This window comes from Oryza sativa, chromosome 4 (genome assembly GCF_034140825.1).
Source record: "Oryza sativa Japonica Group chromosome 4, ASM3414082v1".
Taxonomy (NCBI): Eukaryota; Viridiplantae; Streptophyta; class Magnoliopsida; order Poales; family Poaceae; genus Oryza; species Oryza sativa.
The window spans coordinates 3,390,010-3,413,336 of NC_089038.1; the positions used below are offsets into that span (position 1 = coordinate 3,390,010).

The 23,327-nt window shown below is 42.3% G+C and overlaps 1 protein-coding gene and 1 long non-coding RNA gene across 3 annotated transcripts; both read right to left on the minus strand.

The window, feature by feature from the left end:
* Positions 1-6,042: 6,042 nt before the first annotated feature.
* LOC9271055 (uncharacterized) lies at positions 6,043-9,676 on the minus strand. Its single transcript, XM_015779542.3, has 2 exons — positions 9,528-9,676; positions 6,043-8,563 (listed from the first exon to the last, which is right to left on the minus strand). Exon 2 carries the CDS (start codon positions 8,556-8,558, stop codon positions 6,288-6,290), a length of 2,271 nt encoding a protein of 756 aa, XP_015635028.1. The 5' UTR covers positions 8,559-8,563; positions 9,528-9,676; the 3' UTR covers positions 6,043-6,287.
* Positions 9,677-20,444: 10,768 nt separating this feature from the next.
* On the minus strand, positions 20,445-22,771 carry LOC107280555 (uncharacterized). Of its 2 annotated transcripts, none has more exons than XR_001545109.3 (4): positions 22,262-22,771; positions 21,927-21,986; positions 20,937-21,101; positions 20,445-20,706 (listed from the first exon to the last, which is right to left on the minus strand). It is a non-coding gene; the product is annotated as an uncharacterized lncRNA (long non-coding RNA). The 2 variants fall into 2 exon arrangements; XR_001545110.3 differs by having other exon boundaries at positions 21,927-21,991.
* Positions 22,772-23,327: the final 556 nt, after the last annotated feature.

Genomic DNA, 23,327 nt, shown 5'->3' on the forward strand with positions numbered 1-23,327 from the left:
GTATAGTAGGATGCAATCTTACATTATGGCTGAAGATTATGATATTTGGAGAAAAGTTTCTCATGCTTATGTGATTCCTGAAACTATTAATACTGCTGCTGAAAAAACTGCTTTTGAACAAAATTGCAAAGCTCGCAAAATTCTTTTGAGTGGTATTTCTCGTTCTGATTATGATCATGTTGCTCATCTTCAAACTGCTCATGAGATTTGGATTGCTTTGAGTAATTTTCATCAGGGAACAAATAACATTAAAGAACTTCATCGTGATCTTTTCAAAATATATTAAATTTGAGATGAAACCTGAAGAAGCTTTGGATGATTATCTTTCTCGGTTTAATAAAATTTTTAGTGATCTTAGATCTGTTGATTCTTCTTATGATGCAAATTATCCACAATCTGAGATTTCTCGTCACTTTTTGAATGGTCTCGATATGTCTATTTGGGAGATGAAAGTTACATCTATTCAGGAGTCTGTGAACATGTCTTCTTTGACTTTGGATTCGCTTTACACAAAACTGAAAACTCATGAGATGAATATTCTTTCTCGTAAAGGTGATTCTAAGTCTAGTGCTTTGGTTTCGTCTTCAACTTTTTTGGATGTTGGTGCTTCTTCATCGAAGCCTTCTGTTCTTGCTTTATTTAATGCCATATCCGATGATCAACTCGAACAGTTCGAGGAGGAGGATTTGGTTTTGCTATCTAACAGATTTTCTCGAGCTATGAAAAATGTTAGGAACAGGAAAAGAGGAGAACTGAATCGTTGTTTTGAGTGTGGAGCACTTGATCATCTTCGTTCGCATTGTCCTAAGCTTGGGAGAGGAAAGAAGGAAGATGATGGAAGAGTCAAAGAGGATGACGTGAACAAGAAGAAGAACATGAAGGAGAAGGAGAAGAAGAAGCATTGTATGCAGTGGTTAGTTCAGGAACTCATAAAAGTTATTGATGGATCTGAAGATGAAGATGAGGGCAAAGGTAAGCAAGTTGTTGATCTAGCTTTTATTGCTCGTAATGCAAGTTCTGATGTTGATGAATCTGATGATGATAATGAAGAAAAGCTTAGTTATGATCAATTAGAATATGCTGCTTATAAGTTTGCTAAGAAACTTCAAACATGTTCTATTGAGCTTGATGAGAAGGATCACACTATTGATATTCTAAATGCTGAAATTGCTAGATTAAAATCTTTGATTCATAATGATGATAATTGTCAATCTTGTGAAGTTTTATTTTCTGAAATTAATGCTTTGCGAGATGTCAATTCTGTTAATTGCAAGAAATTGGAATTTGAGATTGAAAAATCTAAAAAGTTGGAGTCTTCTTTTGCTCTTGGATTTGCTTTACATGCTCGTGTTGTTGATGAGTTGATTTTGACAAAGAATGTTTTGAAAAAATACAAAGTTGCTTTTTGTGCAAGTTCTTTAGTCAATGCTTCATGTGTAAATAAGGCAACACAAAACAATGGTGTTTTGATTTCTCAAGATTGTTCAAAGTGTGTTTTGAATGAGTTGAAGTTGAAAGATGCTTTAGAGCGTGTTAAACACATGGAAGAAATTGTTAAACAAGATGAGGTGTTTTCTTGTTCAACTTGTAGAAAATAAAAAGATCTTTTGGATGCTTGCAAAAATTGTGCTATTCTTACTCAGGAGGTTTCTTATTTGAAAAGTTCTTTGCAAAGATTTTCCGATGGTAAAAAGACTCTCAACATGATTCTTGATCAATCTAAAATTAGCACACACAATCGTGGTTTAGGTTTTGATTCTTATGCTCATCATACTAGACATCCTCCTACTGTTTTGGGTGCTTCTAGGAGAGGTGAAATTTTGATTGAAACTGAGCCTAAGAACACTGTGTTTAAATCTGTTGGCATCATGTCTTCTTTGAATGCATCTTCTTCGAAATCAAATGGTGTGAATGCAAAACCTTCTGTTGATGCAAAACCATCAATTTCAAAATCATCTACTTCACAAACTTGTCGTGAGAAGTATACTTGCTCTTTTTGTGAAAAAGATGGACATTTGGTTGGTTTTTGTTTTTGACTTGCCCGCAAACAGAAAAAGGAAAGAGAAATTGCTTTTGCGAAACAACGGTGGCAAAAATCGGGTTTTTGTTCAAGGAGCACGGTTAGACCGCAGCTAAACCGGCTGCCAGGCCCGGTTAGACCGCAGGGACAGCGGCGGTCAGACCGGCCCCGGGGCAATTTTGCACGTAATTCAAATCGGACTTTTGTGAAGCGACAAGGTAAGTTTTCAGGTAAGTCTGGTTCTGATTTTGTTAGTGCATATAGTGCATATGTACCTACTGGTTCTAGTGGTCGTGTGACTCAGTGTTGGATTCCAAAATTTCTTATTTCTAACCCCAACACGGAGGCCTCGACATCTTCGTTCGTAGGTATTTTGGTGGCATACTCCCCATGTGCATTCAACGTTGAGATTGCTTTTCATGGTAACATCAATTTACTTTTGGATTGACATATTTTTTGGTTCTACTCTCTCGATTATTAGCTTTTCATATGCTAGTGTTTGAGGTAGTAGTTTTTCTTAATACAAGTGGATATATGTCGATTCATGATAACCTTGGTGATATCATTGGCAATTGGATGTCTTTCTCGAAATCTTTAATTTCTTCTTGATTTTTCTTCGGGGAGAATTGGAGGTTAATTTGAGGGGGAGTTTGTGCTTTTTCATGCATTCATGTTTATTTTTATGCATTTGCTCTAATTCTGAAAATTAATAAAAATAAGAAAAAGAAGAGCTTTGTTTTATACCTCTAGTATATTCTTGTGCATGCTAGCAAAATAATTGAGGTCTATTTGTTGCTATGTTAGCTTGTATGCATTTTAATCTTTATATGAAGCTTAGATATTGCTTTTAAGTGAGATGATGCATGACACTAAATCTTTTACTTGAATTACGAAAATATGCAATATTGATGCTAGCATATGGTTTGATTTATAAATGCTTTATATATATGCATTATTGAATTGTTATTACTCAAATAGCTTTAAATGCTCATTGTGAAAAGAGAATAAAAAATATGAAAACAATGAATACCGAATCCTTGGAAACAGTCTTGACGACAAGGACGTATTCGATGTGAGCAAAATAATGGGTGCCGAATCCCTGGAAACAGTCTTGACGACAGGGACGTACCCGGAATAAAAGAGAAAATTATGAGCAAAAAGGCTCAAGAAAAAGTAAAAATTCTCTTGGTTGCTTTGTGCTAAAGCTAATTTGAGAAAGAGTGATAAATGCAATAGGTATATATGTATAGTGTTTATTTTTCAATCTATGTGCTTGTGAATATATTGCATTATAAATCATTTGAAATCATGAATCATTATTGCTGATTTAAGCTTAATTGTAATATCTTTGATTCATGTTTATACTATGGTGCATGCTTACTAACTAGTTGATGAATTTATCTCCCATATCTTGCAAAACATGATCTTGAATTGCTTTTGGTACATTTCAAAGCTCTCGAAAAAAAAGAGAAAATATAAAATAAAAAATGGTTATTCCAAGTGGCAATCATGACATAATTGCATTTGTGCTTTATTGTTATTATTTCTCTTTTGAATTCTTGATGAAATCATTGTCAAAGGAGGAGAAATATACAAAATGCATGCTTCTTGTAAGGGGGAGAATTGAATTGTTTCGATTTTAAAAATAGTCAATTTTGTGCTTTGATCGCAAATTGATGGGAGAAATTCTTTCTTTTAAAAAGGGGGAGAGTTTTTCTTTTTCACTTTTGTGATTTTTGTTTTTATTTTTCAAAAACACAAATTTGCATTTTGGTGATGTTGCCAATGTGTTCATCAAGGGGGAGATTGTGAAATCATTGTCATGATTAATAGTTGTGATGAACAATTGGCTATGCAAATGATTTAGTTAAAGAATTGGTTTGAGAGTTTGTGTGAATGTTGGTGTGAATGCGTGTGACTAATGTGGGTCAGGTTGTGATATCTGTGCCCAGAAACGGTTGTTTCGTCTGATTGTGTGCAGGTGACTGGAGGTCAGCCTTGGTCAATGGTGAGGACTGAGACTATGTTCAGGGAGGAACAGAGGTCTATTGCGGTCGGGATACCACGTGAGAAGGTGACTAGAGTCTGGATTCTTGGAGGTCAACTTCGGTCAACGGTGGGGATCTGGACGAGACTCAGGGAGGAGTTGAGGTCCAGACGGTCAAGGATACCGGGTGATGAAGTTGGATACGAGATGGCATACGGTGGATGGACACCGTGTGGGAGAGATCTTCGCAACGGGCTTCACGAGATGTGCGTGCAAGTGTCGGTGTTCGCGAAGGGAATTGGAAGAGGTTTATGTATGGTGCTACAGTACGGTGGTGTACTGTAGTGTGCATATGTGTATGCGTGCTTGTGTACAGCATGCATATATGTGTGGTATACGTGCAGGTATGCATGCATGTACGGTGCTGTACATTTATGTGTGTGATCGATACATGCATGTGAAGCATGTATGTGTGCATGATTGGTTGGCCGAGCAGCAGGAGAGCGGCTCGGTGGCTGTGGCTTGTTGGAGCCGGCCCAGGCCGTGCGGCGCGAGGAGACCGAGTGCGAGCTGGCGAAGGATCGGTAAAGGAATCCGATCCGGAGCAGGATTTTCCATGGCCGGTGCGGCTGTGGTTTCGGAGAAAAAGGAAATTGAGAGATTGAGTCCTACTGTGAAGAGGAGTCCTACGTCTACTTTGATTAGGAGGGTTTTTCATGTATAAATAGAGGGGGAGCGTGAGGCTTCCTGGTATCGCTTTTCGGTATCGCTTTTCAGAGCGTGGAGTTGATAGTTTACTTAGGGTTTCGAGTTTAGTCGAGATTTTTGTAAGAAGTGCTGTTGTTGCACTTTGTAAACACAGAGAGAAGTAATAAAGTTGTCATCTACTTTGAGAGTTCTTCGATTTGTGTTTCATCGGGTTCGGCGGTCTACCAGTGACATACCAACGGTTCAACAGGCGACAAGACAGCGGTTCGACCGGCGGCGTGCAAGCGGTTCGACTGGCGGCGTGCGAGCGGTCCGACCGGCGGCGGCGACAGGATTACGTCGAGATTTCCATCGATTCGAGGGTAACTTTTATTTCCGTTAAAAGTTTTTGGGTTTTTGGTTTTCCCTACCATTCACCCCCCCTCTTGTAGGCTTGGTTTCTTGTGTTCGATCCTACAATTTTAACTTCCTCTAGCTAACACTAGGCCCTAATGGTTTAGTTGTTTATCTAGATCTTAGTTAATATTCATGAGACCTATTATGAAATGCAAATAAAAAATTCAAATGCACATGATGGACAAGTCAAAACATGTTTTATGCAAGTATGCATGCTTTTACTCGTGTTTGCATTTATGTCCTAGGTTATAAATGAAAAAGTTTTAATTTATTCTCAAATTGTACTTAGGTTCAAGTTAGATTGACCACACTTAGGTTAAAAATGGAAATTTTTAGCTCTCAAAAATGGAAAAGTTAGCTTCCAACTATTTTGATAGGAAATTTTTAAGGTCTAGAATTTGGGTATGTTACAGTGTTACCCTTGAGCGTTCGCTCGGAGATCTATTTGTATCTAACAATCTGTTATGAGTATTGATTTCAAGAAAGTCATATTTCAGGGCTTTGTCGCAGATTCTACAATTACTCGATTACTCGAGAACGATTGGACGACTACTCAATTACTCGAGAACGATTGGTGGAGTTCGACGAAAATTATGGAATGAAGAGATGGTGAACCTACCGAGATGAAAATTCTTGACTTCAACCCAAATTCTCGATTACGGCAGGTCAGTAAACTTAGTCGTATACTCCGCACCTTCTCGCTCGTCCGAGAATGGTCAAGCGAGAACAACATTGTTATTCCAAGGTCTTTGGTCGAGAACATCAACTCGTTCGTTTACGTTGATTTCATGCTTGTTTATGGCAGTTATTTAGACTTTAATTCAAATTCACTTGTAGAACGTTGATCTTTTTTCGATGATGTTGAGTACTCCATGTCTTCTCGAATGTTATCAAGAATGACCAAGTGAGCATGAAATGTTGGTAGGGAATGTCTTCTCGAATGGTAGACTTTTCACGCGATATTAATTAATTATAACCCTCTTGAAACCACAATTTAGAGGGTACACAGGTTAGTTAAGTCTAGAGAATAAATGAGAACCCTGCAAAGTAATTAACTACAACCATCTACAGGCCGATGGATCACACAGATACACAAAGGAGAGATCAAACAGTATATCCATCTGAGACTCTGTAGTTATCTCTCAGTTCAGTAGGGAGAGAGACATGCATGAATGCCTATACTGCGTCGTAGCTAGCTGGTTTCTTTTCTGTTTTGATGCGAAGTATGCGAGCATGTTCAGCAAGGATCCACACAACGGTCGTGAGCTCACCACCACGGGCAAGCTGCTTGGCATGAGAATCCCTTGTACATCGGATGGACACGTTAATCAGCTGACGTGCCCACTCCCCGATGATGGCATCCGTCGTCATTGCGATTGATGGAAAAGAGACATTCTTAGCGAATTCCATCAAATCCGGAAACTGCCGGTGAAATTTCTTTAGTATTGGGGGCTCGCCGTCGCCGTGTTCTCCAACTTTTTCAATGATATTCTTTCTAAAATTAGGACCTCTTATCCTAGGTAGCAGAAACATGGCTAGTATAGCTCCCTCTGATAGAACATTACTCGTGTCGTAAAGAACACTCAGAAAGCCGCTTTGGGGCCTCGAATCGTCCACCTGGAAGTAATTTCCCTCCTCATCTTCGTTGGCAATCAGGATCTCGGCAAGACGTTTCTCTCTCATCATTGAGCTAGTACGCAAGGAAGGATCACTACCTTCTTTCTCCTTCCATATTCCGGCAAGAGCCTCACTGACAGCTTCATATCGGCTACTGAGGACGAGGCCCGGTAGCATCCCGGGCCGCACCGCGACGAGGAACATCATGTAATCTGACAACGCCTTGATCACCTCCACATCCTTTTTGGACTTGGGCGATGCTTCAATTTCTGATTCCGCTGAGAAGAGGAATATGTCCGTGGCGATGTGCAAGATAAGAATGGTCTCTTGTAAATCAGGAGTGAACTTCAGGGCAAGGTCTGCTTCCTGATGAGCATGTGTAAATGGAGGAGCCGCCGGTGCAGGCCTCCAGGCCTCCGTCACTATTATTTGTCGTGGTGGTCGTCGTTGTGGGAAGGGTTTCTTCAAGACTTGCCAGATAGAGTTGAACAACTCGTCCCTGAAATCTCTTGAATCAATATGATTGCCCCTCATGCGCTGGTATTCGTACTCCATCCAGTTCTCCTCCGGTGCTAACCGCTTGAACATGCCGCTCTTCCAGTTCTTGGTCCTTGCCTCGCTCTCGTAGCGAGTGCACTCGTGCAACAAGTTGTACTGTCCAATGGTTTGTGACCACATCCTGTATCTAGTTGGCTTCTTATTATTGTCAAGGATCCGAAACAGATTCAGATCAGACACGATGAGGCGACGGATCAGTCGCCATTTCCCTGAGCACAGAAGTGCATGATGAAGCCACGATCGTGGCCTCTCATCAAGGAACGAGTAGAACCATGTCGACGCCACCGCTCGGAGAAGCCATTTGATGTCCAGGACGACCATGCCGGCCAGCAGGACATAGGTGATCACGACGTCGGCCGTCGCCTGACCTTCCTTGCTGTGGAGCCAAAACAGCACGAATGCCGCCGTCGCGGCGATCGGAGAGGCGAAACGGAGGATGTAGCCTTTCCATGAGTGCACCACGGCCGCCTTGGTGTAGATGAGGTCGTACATGAGGGAGAGCTCCATGTTGACCACCCTGTACAGCTTCTCATCCCATGTAGCAGAGAGTGCTTCTTGTTCATCCGCATTATTTTGGTCCAGAAAATCGATGAAGGCGTCCTTGGTGATGTCTAGCATGTCATGAGCAGCCAGAAGGATTTGCTCATCATTCGGCTCCCTGCCTCCACGCCTAGCGATCTGGAGGCTGTTTCGTACTGATTTTGTACTGTTGTTCTTCATCTTCATCTTCTTTCTCGAGCTTTGCATGCTCTTCAGGTTGCCCTGCATCAGCGCTTGGAATGCTCCCTCCCAATACTTGCCGATGGCCATCAACAAGACGAGCGAGGAGACCCCGAGCATGGCGTCGCCGCCATTGCTGATGATGAAGGAGATGTTCTTCAGCAGGAAAGGGAATGGTGACGCCGATCCAAGCAGCTGATACCACACGCCAGCCTGCTGCCGCCTCGAGAGAACGGTGTCCTCCAAGGAGTAGGCGGTGAAGTTGTCAGGCATGCCGGCGTGCAGCAGCATGAACGCCACCCAGAGCGTCACCAGCTGCTCTTTCTGTGGCGTGCTGCCGACTGACAGCGTGCCCAGCACGGTGACCGGAGCCCAACGGGCAAACTGGTTCGCTCCCCACAGGATGAACATCCGCACGCCGGTTGGTTGATGGCGGCGGAGTCCAGCGAAGAAGACGAGGAAAAAATGAGCAACGAAGCTGAAGATTACCAATCCACGGAGCGACGAAATAAACTGTAGGATGAGCAGGAAGGTAATGATCCATCCAGGCATTGCCCCTGCTAATAGTGCATTTGTTAGTTGAGTGCGAAAATATACTGTGGAAACCATGAAAACTCGAATAAACCACGACATACTCCCTCCGTCCCAAAAAAAGACGAACCCTGATTTCCGTGTCCAATGTTTGACCATCCGTCTTATTTGAAAAAATTATGAAAAAAATTAAAAAGAGAAGTCACGCATAAAGTATTCATCATGTTTTATCATCTAACAACAATGAAAATACTAATTATAAAAAAATTTCATATAAGACGGACATTCAAACGTTGGCACGTAAACCCGCAGTTTGACTTTTTTTGGGACGGAGGGAGTAAAGGTTATCTAAATCTACATGGAAAAAAATCCCACATGTAGATAAGATGACGTTCAATAGCAGTATAAAAAGTCTTGTCCAAATTCAACTTCATTGGCGAGACAAAAAAATGAGAATTTTAATTTTCAAACAAATCGCCAATACTATTTTCTACTCCCTCCGTTTTTTAATAGATGACGCCGTTGACTTTTTCTCACATGTTTGACCATTCGTCTTATTCAAAAATTTTATGCAAATGTATAAGATATAAATCACACTTAAAGTACTATGAGTGATAAAACAACTCATAACAAAATAAATTATAATTCCGTAAATATTTTGAATAAGACGAATGGTCAAACATGTGAGAAAAAGCAACGGCGTTATCTATTAAAAAACGGAGGTAGTACTTGAAAGATATGTTAGTTTTAGTCTCAGAAAAACTTAACCAATTTGGATAAGATTTTCTAGTTTCCACATGACCATTGATATCCATCTTATCTACACAGTACTACATGACTACATGTGAGACTTCTTTTGTGTGGTTTATATGAGATTTTTGTTAGATTGAGTTTCCACGGTTCCACCGTATATTTGGCCTAGTTAAGTAGGAAGAAAGTTTAACGTAGACAAACTAGATGAATTACAAGCAGCACGACAACGAGACGTACCAGGCGATGGTTGAAGTCGACGGCGTTACTGTTGCCACTGATGGACTATACGCGCGTACACCTGACCGATATATATCTCTATCAAGTTTGGAATCTACAAATGCTAGAACAACAGCAAACAAGATATACATTGGTGCCTTGGTGGGTTTAACAATGCTTGTACCCACCCAGGATTTATAAGATCTGGCCATTTCATTAGTATATATGTTACTATTATATTGCATGTGCTTTGCATTTCATTAGCCAAATGTGCTACCATGCCAAAAGTGCATCATGATCAACCATTTTTAATAGTTTACTCTATTTCTATGCAAGGATGTACTAGGTATACAATTGCTTGTGCTAGCCACGTAATACAAACAAACTAAAGGGATTAAAGGTGACGCACTGATATATAATTTTTTGTACAGCTACTACCTCTGAGCACCACATGAGCATCACTAGTTCGAGCCCAGCTCAGCGGATGCTTCAAAGACAAAAAAAAAAAAAGCAACGGCGTTATCTATTAAAAAACGGAGGTATTACTTGAAAGATATGTTAGTTTTAGTCTCAGAAAAACTTAACCAATTTGGATAAGATTTTCTAGTTTCCACACGACCATTGATATCCATCTTATCTACACAGTACTACATGACTACATGTGGGACTTCTTTTGTGTGGTTTATATGAGATTTTTGTTAGATTGAGTTTCCACGGTTCCACCGTATATTTGGCCTAGTTAAGTAGGAAGAAAGTTTAACGTAGACAAACTAGATGAATTACAAGCAGCACGACAACGAGACGTACCAGGCGATGGTTGAAGTCGACGGCGTTACTGTTGCCACTGATGGACTATACGCGCGTACACCTGACCGATATATATCTCTATCAAGTTTGGAATCTACAAATGCTAGAACAACAGCAAACAAGATATACATTGGTGCCTTGGTGGGTTTAACAATGCTTGTACCCACCCAGGATTTATAAGATCTGGCCATTTCATTAGTATATATGTTACTATTATATTGCATGTGCTTTGCATTTCATTAGCCAAATGTGCTACCATGCCAAAAGTGCATCATGATCAACCTTTTTAATAGTTTACTCTATTTCTATGCAAGGATGTACTAGGTATACAACTGCTTTTGCTAGCCACGTAATACAAACAAACTAAAGGGATTAAATAAAGGTGACGCACTGATATATAATTTTTTGTACAACTACCTCTGAGCACCACATGAGCATCACTAGTTCACTACCATTCCGAGGAATATATGGGGTCCCTGTGTATTCGCTACACAGCTGGATTTGCTAAAACTGATCCTCGTCGACAACCTCCGAATGAATATAGTTATTAGTTAACTAATTCCTTTGAAGCATATTCTCTTGTCAATATTAATATATTAATAAAATAATAAAACAATAATCACTACTAAAAAAGTCATTGGTGCCGGTTGAGAAACCCCATAGGTGCCGGATTTCCGATCTGGCACCACAGGCGACACTGATGAGGAGGACTAAAAATGCCGGTTTAAGAACCGGCACATGTGAGGCATATGGATTGAAATAAAAAAACAGCTTGGCTCAATTCAAGCCCAGCCGATGCCTCAAAGACAAAAAAAAAAACAAAAACAAAACAAAAAATCTAACAAAAAAAACTAGTACACATCAGAGAAACAACAAGTTTATAAAAAAACAAATATTCACATCAGAGAATCAACATGTTTGAGGAGGAGGAGCCCCGGGTAGTCCGCCGCGTGTTGACGAAAAATCCACGCTCAGCCGAAAATGCTAGATCTGTGTTGGCGCGAAGTAGATCGACAACAGCAACGACCTAGGAGATCTACTTAGCTTTAGTGTTGGTCCAAAAATTGATGAGATGCGGGCGTGCCAGTCATTTTGAGAAAAGATATGTGTACACAACAGATCAAATAGCCGATCAGCTGACAAGCCGATGGAGAAGTTCCAGCCGATGCCGATACCAGCCGATGCCGATAGGGTTTTGAGCAATCGATTATATATCCAATGTGGATAATGATATAAAGACAATCGACTGATGATAATGTAATAAAACAATAATATGATCTAGTTGAAACCAATCAACTAACAATAATATGATAAAATAAGTGATCTGATGGTTAAAGTATACATCAGCGGGAGGTCTATTGTCATAGAATACACAAGATTAGATAATTAATGAAGCATTTGTTGCAATTGGCTAAAACCAACTTGTATTCAATTTTTATAAGCCGATTCAACGTCCAAATAACTCATCAGCTGAAATCCCGATGAAACCCTTATTATAATCAAAGACAGGTTAGCCTTTATGATTTAAGCACGACTAAGGATGATGCATCACAAAGTATGCTAAGAAGCAAAAAGTCTAAAAATCAAGTCTTCGACAAATTTTCAGGATGGTGGATACCTTAGCTAATCTAATCAGATAATTTAGCTGATACTAGCATAAACCCTAAAATGAATATCAGCCGATATGATCAAATTAAGGTGCTAAGCTATATTAACTAAGATATATGACAAATAGGTAGGCAAATATATAAACCGAACCAGAGCGATCCAAGAGATTGAAGCGATGCAGCTTTGAAGCACACCAATGTAACCGATACAATTGCCAATGCCGGCGGTACGTAGGACTTACCCCTTCGCCGGAGATCGAAAGTCAATGCAGCCCCGTGTTAGGTGCCATGTTCTGCCGGATGATAAATAAAACCTCGGGAAAGAGGGTGGCGATACACCAAGAGTAATTGTATAGATCTCTGTGATAGTTTACAATGACCTCGGGTGTACATATTTATACCCATGGATAGATACTAGTCCTTATTGGACAAGAAAGAAACTTTCATAATCATAAAAGGAAAATATAAAATCCTTATCGGACACTAAACACACTTTTCTAGAGAGATAAAAGGAAACTAACAAACTCTTCCTAATTAATAGATAAACTGCCAAGCCACATCCTCCTTGAACTCAGTCACTTCTGAATAAACTTCCTTTAATAGTTTAATTTCCTTAACCAAATCTACTAAGGATCCGATTATTGGTGACTTGATAATTCTCATCAGCCGATTCGAAGATGTTGAAGCCAATATTGATTCTAAGCTGATGATGACTTCGGAGCTTACAAAATTTTGGCGTTAACACCGCGGCAACATCACAGAGGAGCAGGAGCAGCTCAAGGAGCAGCGGCGGCTAGGGGGCGAGGACAATGACAATGCCATGGCATAGGAGGCATGGTTGACGTTGACAGGCGCTAGCACTCCTCCCGCTCCCTCACTTGACGAGGTGGAAGGCTGTGACATCCTGGCGCAATTAGGATGAGGCCCGTGTGGCCCATGTGAGCTGTGTGCGCAAGTTTCGTACCACCTTGCTAGCACTGGTGGAACCAACTTATAAGGCATCTTCCCTCCAACCATGTCACTTCCGAGTTAACCCTTTTATACGAAGCGAGGATGAAATTGTAAGTGGAGAGGTATCTGTAAGTGGGCCAGCCCGTCGGATAGACTGGCTACACGGTTCTGGAGGGAGGGCTGTTACAAATGGTATCAGAGCCGACCCTCGCGGTTGCATGTACGGGTCAGTGTGTGCTAAGAGGGGGTATGTTCCTAGACATTTGCCTATATGCCTAAGTGGCTAGGTAAGTTGGACCGACGAGGACGTCAGATCCTCTAGTTTAGCACAAGTGGAACCAACTTATAAGGCCTCTTCCCTCCAACCATGTCACTCCCGGGTTAACCCTTCTACACGAAGCGAGAACAAAAGTGTAAGTGGAGTGGTATGTGTAAGTGGGCCAGCCCGTCGAATTGGTTGGCTATGCGGTTCTGGAGGGAGGACTGTTACAAAGGCGCCCCAGGGTACCCCTGTGCCCCTGCGCTAGTTCAACACCGTCGGTGCCACACTTCTCCTTGAAAGGGCACAGCGGCGACGGCGTATGGTGAGAGGAGCGAGGACGACAACCTCGACGCCGTGGTGCAGGAGGTGTGATTGACGGTGACAAGCGCCGGCACTCCCCTCGCTCCCCTACCCTATGAGGTCGACAGCGTCGCGGGCTTTGCTCATTGGTGCCGGTTGGGAAGCGCTAAAGGTGCTGGATTTCCGAACCGACACAACAGAGGTAACACTTATGAGGACTCGCAGGTGCCGGTTTAAGAACAGCTCAGCTCAATTCGAGCCCAGCGATGCTTCAAAGACAAAAAAAAAACAAAAAATCTAACAAAAAAGAGACTAGTACAAATAAGAGGAACAAGTTCATACATAAGAGAATCAAACATTCACATCAGAGAATCAACAAGTTTGAGGAGGAGGAGGAGCCCCAGACGGTCCACCGTGGCAACGTCATAGAGGAGCAGGAGCAGCTCAATGAGCAGCGGCGGCATGGGGGCGAGGACGGCGATGGCGCCGTGGCGCAGGAGACGTGGTTGACGTTGACCGACGCCAGCATTCCTCCCGCTCCCCTACCCGATGAGGTCGACGGCGCCGCAGGGTGCCCCTGCGTCGGACCAACCTTGTCGGTGCCACGCTTCTCCTTCCAAGAGCACGGCGGCAGTGGTAGAGAAGCGAGGATGGCAATGTCTCCGTGGTGCGGGAGGCGTGATTGACAGTGACAAGCGCCGGCACTCCCCCCGCTCCCCCACCCAATGAGGATGATGACGTCACGAGGTGCCCCTACGCTGGCTCGGCCCCATCAGTGCCGCGCTACCCCTTCTGACTCCGTTAGCCCTGAAGGCAGAGGGGAGGTGGTGGCATGGTGAGTCACGGCTGGTTATTTGGGGAGGAGACAAGATGAGAAGGGAGGAGAGGTAAGGGAGGTGGTGGCTTGGGGAAGAGGAAGGAAAGGGAGAGGAGCACGAATTGGATGAGAAAGGATAAGAAGGAAGCATAAAGAGAATAAGAAGGAAGCGAAGAGACCGAGGAGATAAGGATGAGAGGACGGGAGATAGGTGTTGGTTGTATTGAAAACCGACACTTCTACCTCGTATGAAAGTGCCATTTTTTAATAGGAATCGACACCTATTTGAATAGCAATGTCCTAGCTTTTGCCGCTGGCACCCCCGCGGGAGCCCGTGTGGGTGAGAAAAGCATTATAAATGTCAGTTTTAGCTATTCTAACACCTATATATAGTGTTGTCTCCTTTTTTTAGCAGTGAACATTTGCTTCGGTGCATATCAATAGCCGGAGGCGAAGAAGTGGTGAAGGAAATCCACCAAGGATTGTGTGGAGCCCATCAGGCAGCAAGGACCGTAGCATCCGAAGAGTTTCGGCAAGTGTATATTGGTCAACCGTACTCAAAGTATGCATTGACCAGATCAAAAGGTGCGAAAGCTGTCAGCGACATGGCTGAAGCCAGTCAGCCCCTCAGTATGAATTATGGCCCATTGCACCTGTCTAGTCGTTTGCAAGGTGGGGGCATGACATCATTGGCCCGTTCCCTATGGCGCGAAATGGCTACCGGTTCGCCATTGTTGCTATTGAGTACTTCTCTCGGTGGTTAGAAGCTGAACCACTCCATACTATCACTTCGGCAGCAGTCCAGAAATTCTTGCGAAAAACCATTGTCTGTCGGTTTAGTGTGCTGAAAGAGTTCATCACCGACAATGGCAAGTAGTTCAACTCTAATGAATTCAGAGAGATGTGCGAGGGGCTAAATTTGGAGATCAGGTTCGCCTCGGTTGTGTTGGTATTTCTTACGATCACAGATGAAATCCACAAGCGCATAGATATACCGCTGTAGCACTTCCCCTATAGAGTATTCCAAGTTTGGTCAGATCTTTCTCCGGTTCATCCTAACACGATACTTCAGGCACTGGCAACCACACTAAAGCAACCACTATAAATAAATGGACTATAGTGAACAATGATCCCGTATGCTATTTAGGAACTAACCAAGAGATAACTCTCACTAGACAAATCTAAATTACTAAGGAAGAATATTATATTGAATTCAGAGTAATAAACAGAATAACAGAAATGAGAGAAGATTAACGACAACTCCAGAATTCTTCCGACTTCTTCTACTCTACTCTCTTCCTATTCTAGTATACAATATAGTACAACAGAGCCTCTTATAATTCATCTCAAGCTTGGAAGTGTGCATTGAAGTGAGTAAAGTGAGGTCTTTATATAGAGGTAGGTATGACGGTTAGCGAAGAGGAAATGTCCGAACTACCCCGCAACCGCCATCAAGGAGTGATCTGGAGCGTCCACGCCAAAACCTGGGATCAACAGTGGGGGTTCGGCCGAACCTGGGCTGGGCCCCCCTAGCCTGGCCTTTGGCCTGGCTCCTATCCTGGTCCTCCCCTATCCAATCCTCAGTGTTTTAGGCTGATTTTCTAGTATTTTGATGAAGTTCACAACCCATCCTTGTATGGATACATATTTGTCCTCACTTTAGTCTAGATTTCCTCCCAACCTCAGTGTTTATCACCTGCATACAAATATACACCAACACTTGTAGAATATGTGAGATTAAGCACCTATCACTATGTTGGATGTTTTATTATCTGAAATTTATGCAGATGTTGGCAGTATAGAATTGGTATTTAACAGCCGCCAACAAAACCCCCCACACTTAGCTCTTTGCTCGTCCCTGAGTAAAAGTTAGTGTAGAATGAATTTCTTCAAGATATAAATAAGGCATATAAATCATTCATAACCATACCTGCACCTGTGAACTTTATTAGTGTCTATCTTACCATCTTGAGTAATTGATAAACGGAACGTCCTCGATTCCAGTCCTTCTTACTTCTGTGTCAGACTCATGAGATTTTTATGAATTTTCGCAAACCAGCTCTTTTCCTCATATTGACTTTCTCTCTTATTTCTCAAGGATGAATATTTTATTTTTGGATCCTCACCAAGACAAAATGTGCTAGAATTTATCCCTACTCTAAGGCTGATATGTGGAGTTCCGTAGGGACAAACTGTGACATACCTGCATCATATATATTGCAAAGCCAAAAATACGGACTCAAGAAGATCATCAGCCATACTCCTAGATCAAGGGTCTTTATTTGTGGTAGAAAATAGAAAAGTAAAATATTTTGTGGAATAGTGGAATAAAGAAATGATTCTCCTTTTTTCATGTACTTTCTCTCCATTTTGTTTTCTTGGCATGAATATGGAAGGGGCATGGCTATATTTTCTTTTCATCATGCTCAATGTTTTGAGAGCAAGCTTTATTTCCTCTTTTTTTTTTCTTTTCCATAGCCATGCCTTTCCCTCCTTTTCTCATTTTTTTTTGCTAAGACCTTTTTTTTTCTTCTAACAGAAGAAAGCATAGTCTAATGTAGGAGTTTATTTGAATGGAATTTTAGTGGGAAGCCAACTTCCAGTGTAAAATCTTAGCTTAATTATATATGTGGAAATGGAAATGACCCCTTGATCATGAGAGTATGAAAGATATCTAGCACGAGTCACACAAATTTGTTAAAGCTTAACATAATGTCAAGCAGTCATACGCATAATAAGGTTTATCAAAGATATACTTGCATACGACCTTGGTAGGAATAAAGAATGAAGTCAATTGGAGGAATGAGCTTTTAAAACAATTTTATTTTGAAAACAAATTCCCAAGAGTCATAACAAAAGTTGCAAGAATTCCTTTCATCTTTAATCATCTCTCATATAGCAAATACTTAGATGTATAAGGGTCCCTAAACATGGATGGTTGTTCATAAGCACAGGTTCAGCTGAGAATAAAGAATATACAAGATCAACCATATGAAAAATTTCATTAGTTGGAAATTTTATCTTATACTTATGCTTGAACCAATTGTTTCCTGAATTTTCAACTCTAGTACTATACCATGGTGGAGATATACAAATAATGGACGTGCTCGCCTGCTTACCTGTGAAAATTGAGAAGGATTGGGGCCAGCTTTGGTTCGGCCGAACCACTCTGGCGCCTGATCCCTCAGCAACTTTCTGCAGTGTATAGTGCTTCCAGGTGTTCAGACCTTTCATCAGTTTTCAGAGTATGTGCACGTCAGAAGCTGGGATATCTCCCCCACACTTATTCAACACCTGAACTTTATTAAACCTAAAACAAAAAAAAAAACTTTGGCAAACATTGGGGTTAACACCAATGAGCCACATTATTTATAGCAAGTGCTTACATGATTGGAAAAAAAAAACTAAGCACCTACTACTTTATTCATGGGAGAGGAGACATCTATTTTGCATAATCTCTATTCTCCTTACCCATTTCTACAAATGGATGCTTGATTTTAGCGCACAAACCGCGACTAAGGGTATCAACATTATTCCTAAGCTCAGCGAGTTCTACCCGTAGCTCCGCGTTGCGGTCCCTAAACTCAATATTCTCCTTGTGGAGCTTCTTCACTTATGATGCTAGCTTATGAACCGAGGGCTCCGGCGACTTTACTTCTTCCTCTTGAAATTGGCCGGCCCCCCTTACAATTGGAGGGGGGCGTCAAATGACGCTTCACCTTCATAAGTGGAGGGCTACGGGATTCCGCTGCCCCCTCCTTCTCCGATGCTGTCAAAGGCCGGAGCAAGCCTTTACCATACCCATCGTCGGGAGTTCGCACTCCCTGAATGCAGAACCGTTCCTTCTTTGGAGTGGTTGGAGTAGCGGTGGGCATGGTGTACTTGTGGACCACCTCATCTCCTGCTTTTTTGAACAGGGTGCCCACATATCGCTCGGCGGGAAGCGGAGCGGCCTTCTCATCATCTTGAAAAAGGCGACGCGCCTTCAAGAGACCGAGCTCGCCCATTGTCGGTCGTCGCGCAGGCGAATCCCCTCGGACTTTGGTCCTCGTGACATGGCGAGGGGAGAGGGATCGCGCTACCGAACGGGGGACCGAATGGGGCCGAAAAGGGTTCGGCCGAACCCCACCAGGGACCTAACCGATTGGCTCCAAAATCGCAGGGGAACCTGGAACAACTACAAGGGGTTGAGCCCATACAACGTTTACCCCTTCCATTGTGTATTCTTCCACCGGAATGAGTTGATTCCCCGGTGTAAGTTCTCCTTCAAGGTTGTAGGTGTTGTTTGAGGATGAACCAATGTAAGGCATGAGAGATTTGCAAGCCATGGATGGCACAAGGGTTTGGATCAAAGGTTTTGAGAATGACTGGGGAATTGAATGGAGAGGCTTTTGCAAAGGAGGAAGAAGGAGAAGAACTAGCTCAGGGGCGTGATCCGATCGTTCTATCTCTAAACTCGCATCTAAACAGATCAAGCAGTAGCGGGGGAGACTGCCATTCAAAATTGGGACTGATCGGGCGCCGCCTTGGTTCGGCTGAACCCTGGCGGGTCCGGCTGGCCGCCAATTTTTTCCTAGGCCCACTAATTCCTAAGCTAAGCACAAAAATGACAACTTTGCATGGTTTTTAGCATGGAATAGATGAGACCATTATGGCTCATAATCGATTAATTCAATAACATCCACTTCTTCATCTAAAGTTTCATTTGGCACAAGGAAAATTTTTAAGCGTTGACCGTTTACCTTGAATATATTACCTGAATCATCACGGAGTGTGATTGCCCCATGTGAAGAGGTGTCGATGACGTCGAACGGTCCTTCCCATTTGCTGCGCAATTTTCCGTGGCCGAAAAGCATAACCCTGGAATTGAACATCAGTACTTTGTCTCCTGGCTTGAATTTCTTAATGTTTATCCTTTTATCATGCCAGCGCTTCGTCCTTTCTTTATATATCTTTGCGTTGTGGTAAGCCTTCTCTCTCCATTCTTCAAGTTCAGCAATTTTCATTTTTCTTCATTCTCCTGCTCCTTCAAAGTTCATGTTCTAGTTTCTGATGGCCCAATATGCTCTGTGCTCGAGCTCTACGGGTAGTCGACATGACTTCCCACAGTGCGTCTAGCAATCTATCCTTTCACCATGTTCCCATTTTGTTGACCGTCTTCTGCACAATATTCTTCATTTGTTTGTTTGATGTTTCTGCTTGACCGCTGGTCTGTGGATAGTAAGGAGTGGCCACATTGTGTTTGGCTCCCATGTCTTGTAGGAGGTCTCGGAAGGTTTTGTCGATGAAGTGAGAACCTCCGTCACTTATGACCATCCTAGGGGTACCAAATCTTGGGAGGATGATTTCTATGAACATCTTCTTGGCATGCTTCGCATCCGCGGTGCTGCATGGCATAGCCTCAACCCACTTGGAGACATAGTCGACTGCCACTAGAATATACTCGCAGTTGCGGGACTTAGGGAAAGGTCCCATAAAGTCTATACCCCAAACATCGAATATCTCGACTTGCAAGTTGTATGTGAGGGGCATTGCATCACGAGCAGTAATTCCTCCTTGCCTCTGCCAGCTTGTGCATCTTCTAACGAATGCTTTTGAATCTTCATACATTGTCGGCCAGAAGAAACCACTTTTCCAAATCCTGACCCGGGCGCGGAATGCATACAAGGAACAATCACAAGAGCTCGTGCCTGTTCACTTCATTATCAGGCAGTTTCGTTCTTAAGGTTACAATATCAGGATTTCTTGAAAGGAGTACAACTAAATAAATCCTGTGATAATTCACGCGGGAAAGATTGCTTGTGATAATATTATTGTGCTTAAGAACGAAGGAGAAAAAACGAAGGAGATGCACATAGTAAAAAATGATTATACACTACAGAAGGTCCCAATTTGGCCTGCCACATTGACCCAAGTTGAAAAGGATGCCCATTGATTCAAGGCTTCGTTTGGTGACATGCAATGGTATATACGATTTAGCCTCAAAAATAAAATTAATCTAGCGGACCGCACTTGCAAAAAGAGTGCCTACTTTTTTCTGTAAACGAGTACTACGATCAAACCTGCATACATGCCATATTGACTACACGATACTATTTCTTGCGCTTATTCTCGTGATTCTCCTGTGGCCATCTCCAGTTATGTATCAATAAGACAGTCTTTTCCCCTAAACAAAAGGACAAACCATGTTCATCTATGAGGAGATTGATCATTCTCTTGATTGGTGAACAACGGACAATATTATTATCATTTCTTTAGTATTACAGGCTTGATAAGCCGATCAAGCAATTGGTTTGCAATTTGCCTCACAGGCTTGCAAGCTAGGGTAGCATACATTTCTACAGCAGACCTTCGATGGGGAGAAAATGTTGCCTGGTACGGGTACCAAACCATTTATATTGACATTGTTGCGTCCTTCATTCATGGATGCACTCCTGGTGTAATCCAGATTTTTACCTGAAAAATAAAAAATATTTTACTAGGAAAGCATGAAAGATACAGAAAAACCATATGCAATACATGGATATGTGAAGATGGATGTCCAGAAGAAAATTGGAATCACAAATTTTACTCTGAAAGATATGTTTCTTTAATACATCGTGATTACCACAGAAGAATTGAATAATTGTGAAATCAAAATAAACCTTGGATTCACCATTGAGATTCAATATTAGATAGTAGATTACCATACACGTGGCCAGGAATGCTAAAACAGCCTAGAAGGGCCAACAACAGAAGCAGAAGTCCACGGCTACAGTTCGGCATCTGCTTGCCCATTTGTGTGATTGCTTTGTATGAAGCTGTGGCTTGTGCTTCTTCTTTGTTTTACGATGGTTATATAGACAGCACAACTGAAATAAATAGGCAAAAGTAATCCAATGATTAATAGTATCCAAATATAAGGCTTATCCTAAACATATGTACAGTTTTGTTATATATTATTGAAATGAAGTATGGTGGATAGTCTTATCTAATCTTACCATTTGCAGTTTACTCATATTGCTAAACATGGACGGTGGCCTATGTAACGTCTACTAGACACTCATTGTGATAGCTAAATATTTATTGATATGTTTATTCTGCACAATCTATGCGAAGTTATTCCCTCGTGTAAGAAATATAAGATCTTTTGCACGATGATACGGTCTGACATATTAAATTTTACCACTAATATTCTTTCCAGTATACTCGGTGAAAAGTCACTAGAATTACAACACTATAAAAAGATGATTGTAAAAGTAGTTAAACATATTTTACCGTTCCTATAATCTCTACCTCCCAATGAAAATTTTAAAAACATTTACGTGTTGTTTGGTGATAAATCTGTTTTATGATCAAAGCAAATTTCTTTGTATTATATAATCCCTTATTTTCCATATGTTACCTGTTAATCAGTGGCGGGCCCAGCTTTTTAAACTTGGGTATTCGAAATGGGAAGGGGTAAAAAAATATCCATACACCAAAAAGCCAAAAAATGGGCTTGTATATTATGATACACTAATAATTATAATTTAGAGCGTATAGAACATAAAATTGATCATTAGTTCACACAGTGATAGAATTGATCATCACTAGAAATTGTTTAACTTATAGAAATACTAATACCAAACATATCAAAGTGTCAAAATATGGAATACAAAAATGATAGAAAATAATAAGTTAGGAAGAAAACTTACAATTTAGATATTAACTTTTCGACGCTTGATATTTTGGAAATAATTGATGATGTCCTTGTCCTTAGCTTGCAAAAAGAATTCTCTTTCAATGAATGTAACCAAACAATCATTCAAATACTACAAATTTGCTAATATGGTATGAACTATGAACTACTGCCCAGTGTCCAATATACTCAATTACTCAAATACTCAAATAGGCAACTAGTCAACTACAATCCTACAAACTAAATGTCTAAATCAAGCAAGCAAGCAAGCAAGCAACTACACTAAAATACTAAATGTCTAAATCAATGAATTTTTGTGCTTGTCCCGTTGTCCGGAGTTTAGTCACTCACTGTGCTAATGTGCTTGTCCGGAATTTGCAGGTCAGGCAGTCGCCGGCGAGCAGGATGCCGCACGGCCGCAGCGGCAGCGCGCAGCCGCCGGCTGCCTCGGGCCTCAGCGTGGAACGGCGGACGCCGACCTGCAGGCTGCAGCTGTGCAGCGCCTGCTCCTGCTCGGCTGACGGCCTGGAGCAGCCTCCTGCCTGGCTGCCTCCTGGGCCCCTGCAGGCTGCCGCGCCGGCTGCCGCACGCGGCACGCCGTCGCCCGTCGGTCACGGTGCGCCTGCCGGTCACGGGCTTGGCGCCTTGGCCTTGGCGGCTCACCGCCTCACCGGTCGCCGTCGCCGCCGCCGCGCCGCACGCTGCTGCACGCCACGGCCGCGCCGCACGCCGCCACGGCTCCCGCCGCCGGCAGCCGCACGCTGCACGCAGCCCCCGCCGACCGCCGCACGTCACGCCGCCGCACGCCTCCTCCCGTCGCCGTGCTGTACTGCTGTGTTGTGGTCTAGGGTTTGCAGGTTTGGGTGGCCAAGGCGCCAGGCGGGTGGGGAATTGGGGGAAAATTGCAAATGGGCTGATATGTGGCCCAATTAGACCACAGGTTGAGAGGAAAGAGGGAGGCGAGTGGAAAATTTAGGCCCAATAGAGAAGAAATGGGGAAACAAGGCCCAATATAAGCAGTTTAAGCTTTCTTTTTATTTTTTTAATACCTATATGAACTATATAGTATATATACCTATTTTTTTTTTCCAAAAATCTTGGGTATACATCTGAATACCCATGAATACATAGTGGGCCCGCCCCTGCCTGTTATGGATTTCTCGTAAAAAATACTTATGGATGTTGATATATTTTTGGGAATAGATAATGAACATAGGATTGGTGGATAATCGTTTCAGATGTATTTGTTGGTCTATTTTTGTAAAGTATCCTTAACGGTTAAAGCGGCAAACATTGTATGCTGAACTACTGGGTTGTTGGAGGTGGAGCTAGACATCCTATGAAATTTTACCAACTGGAGCAGATGGTATGACCCGAGAGGTGCCATGTTTGATCGGGGGGAGGGGGTGCGACTACA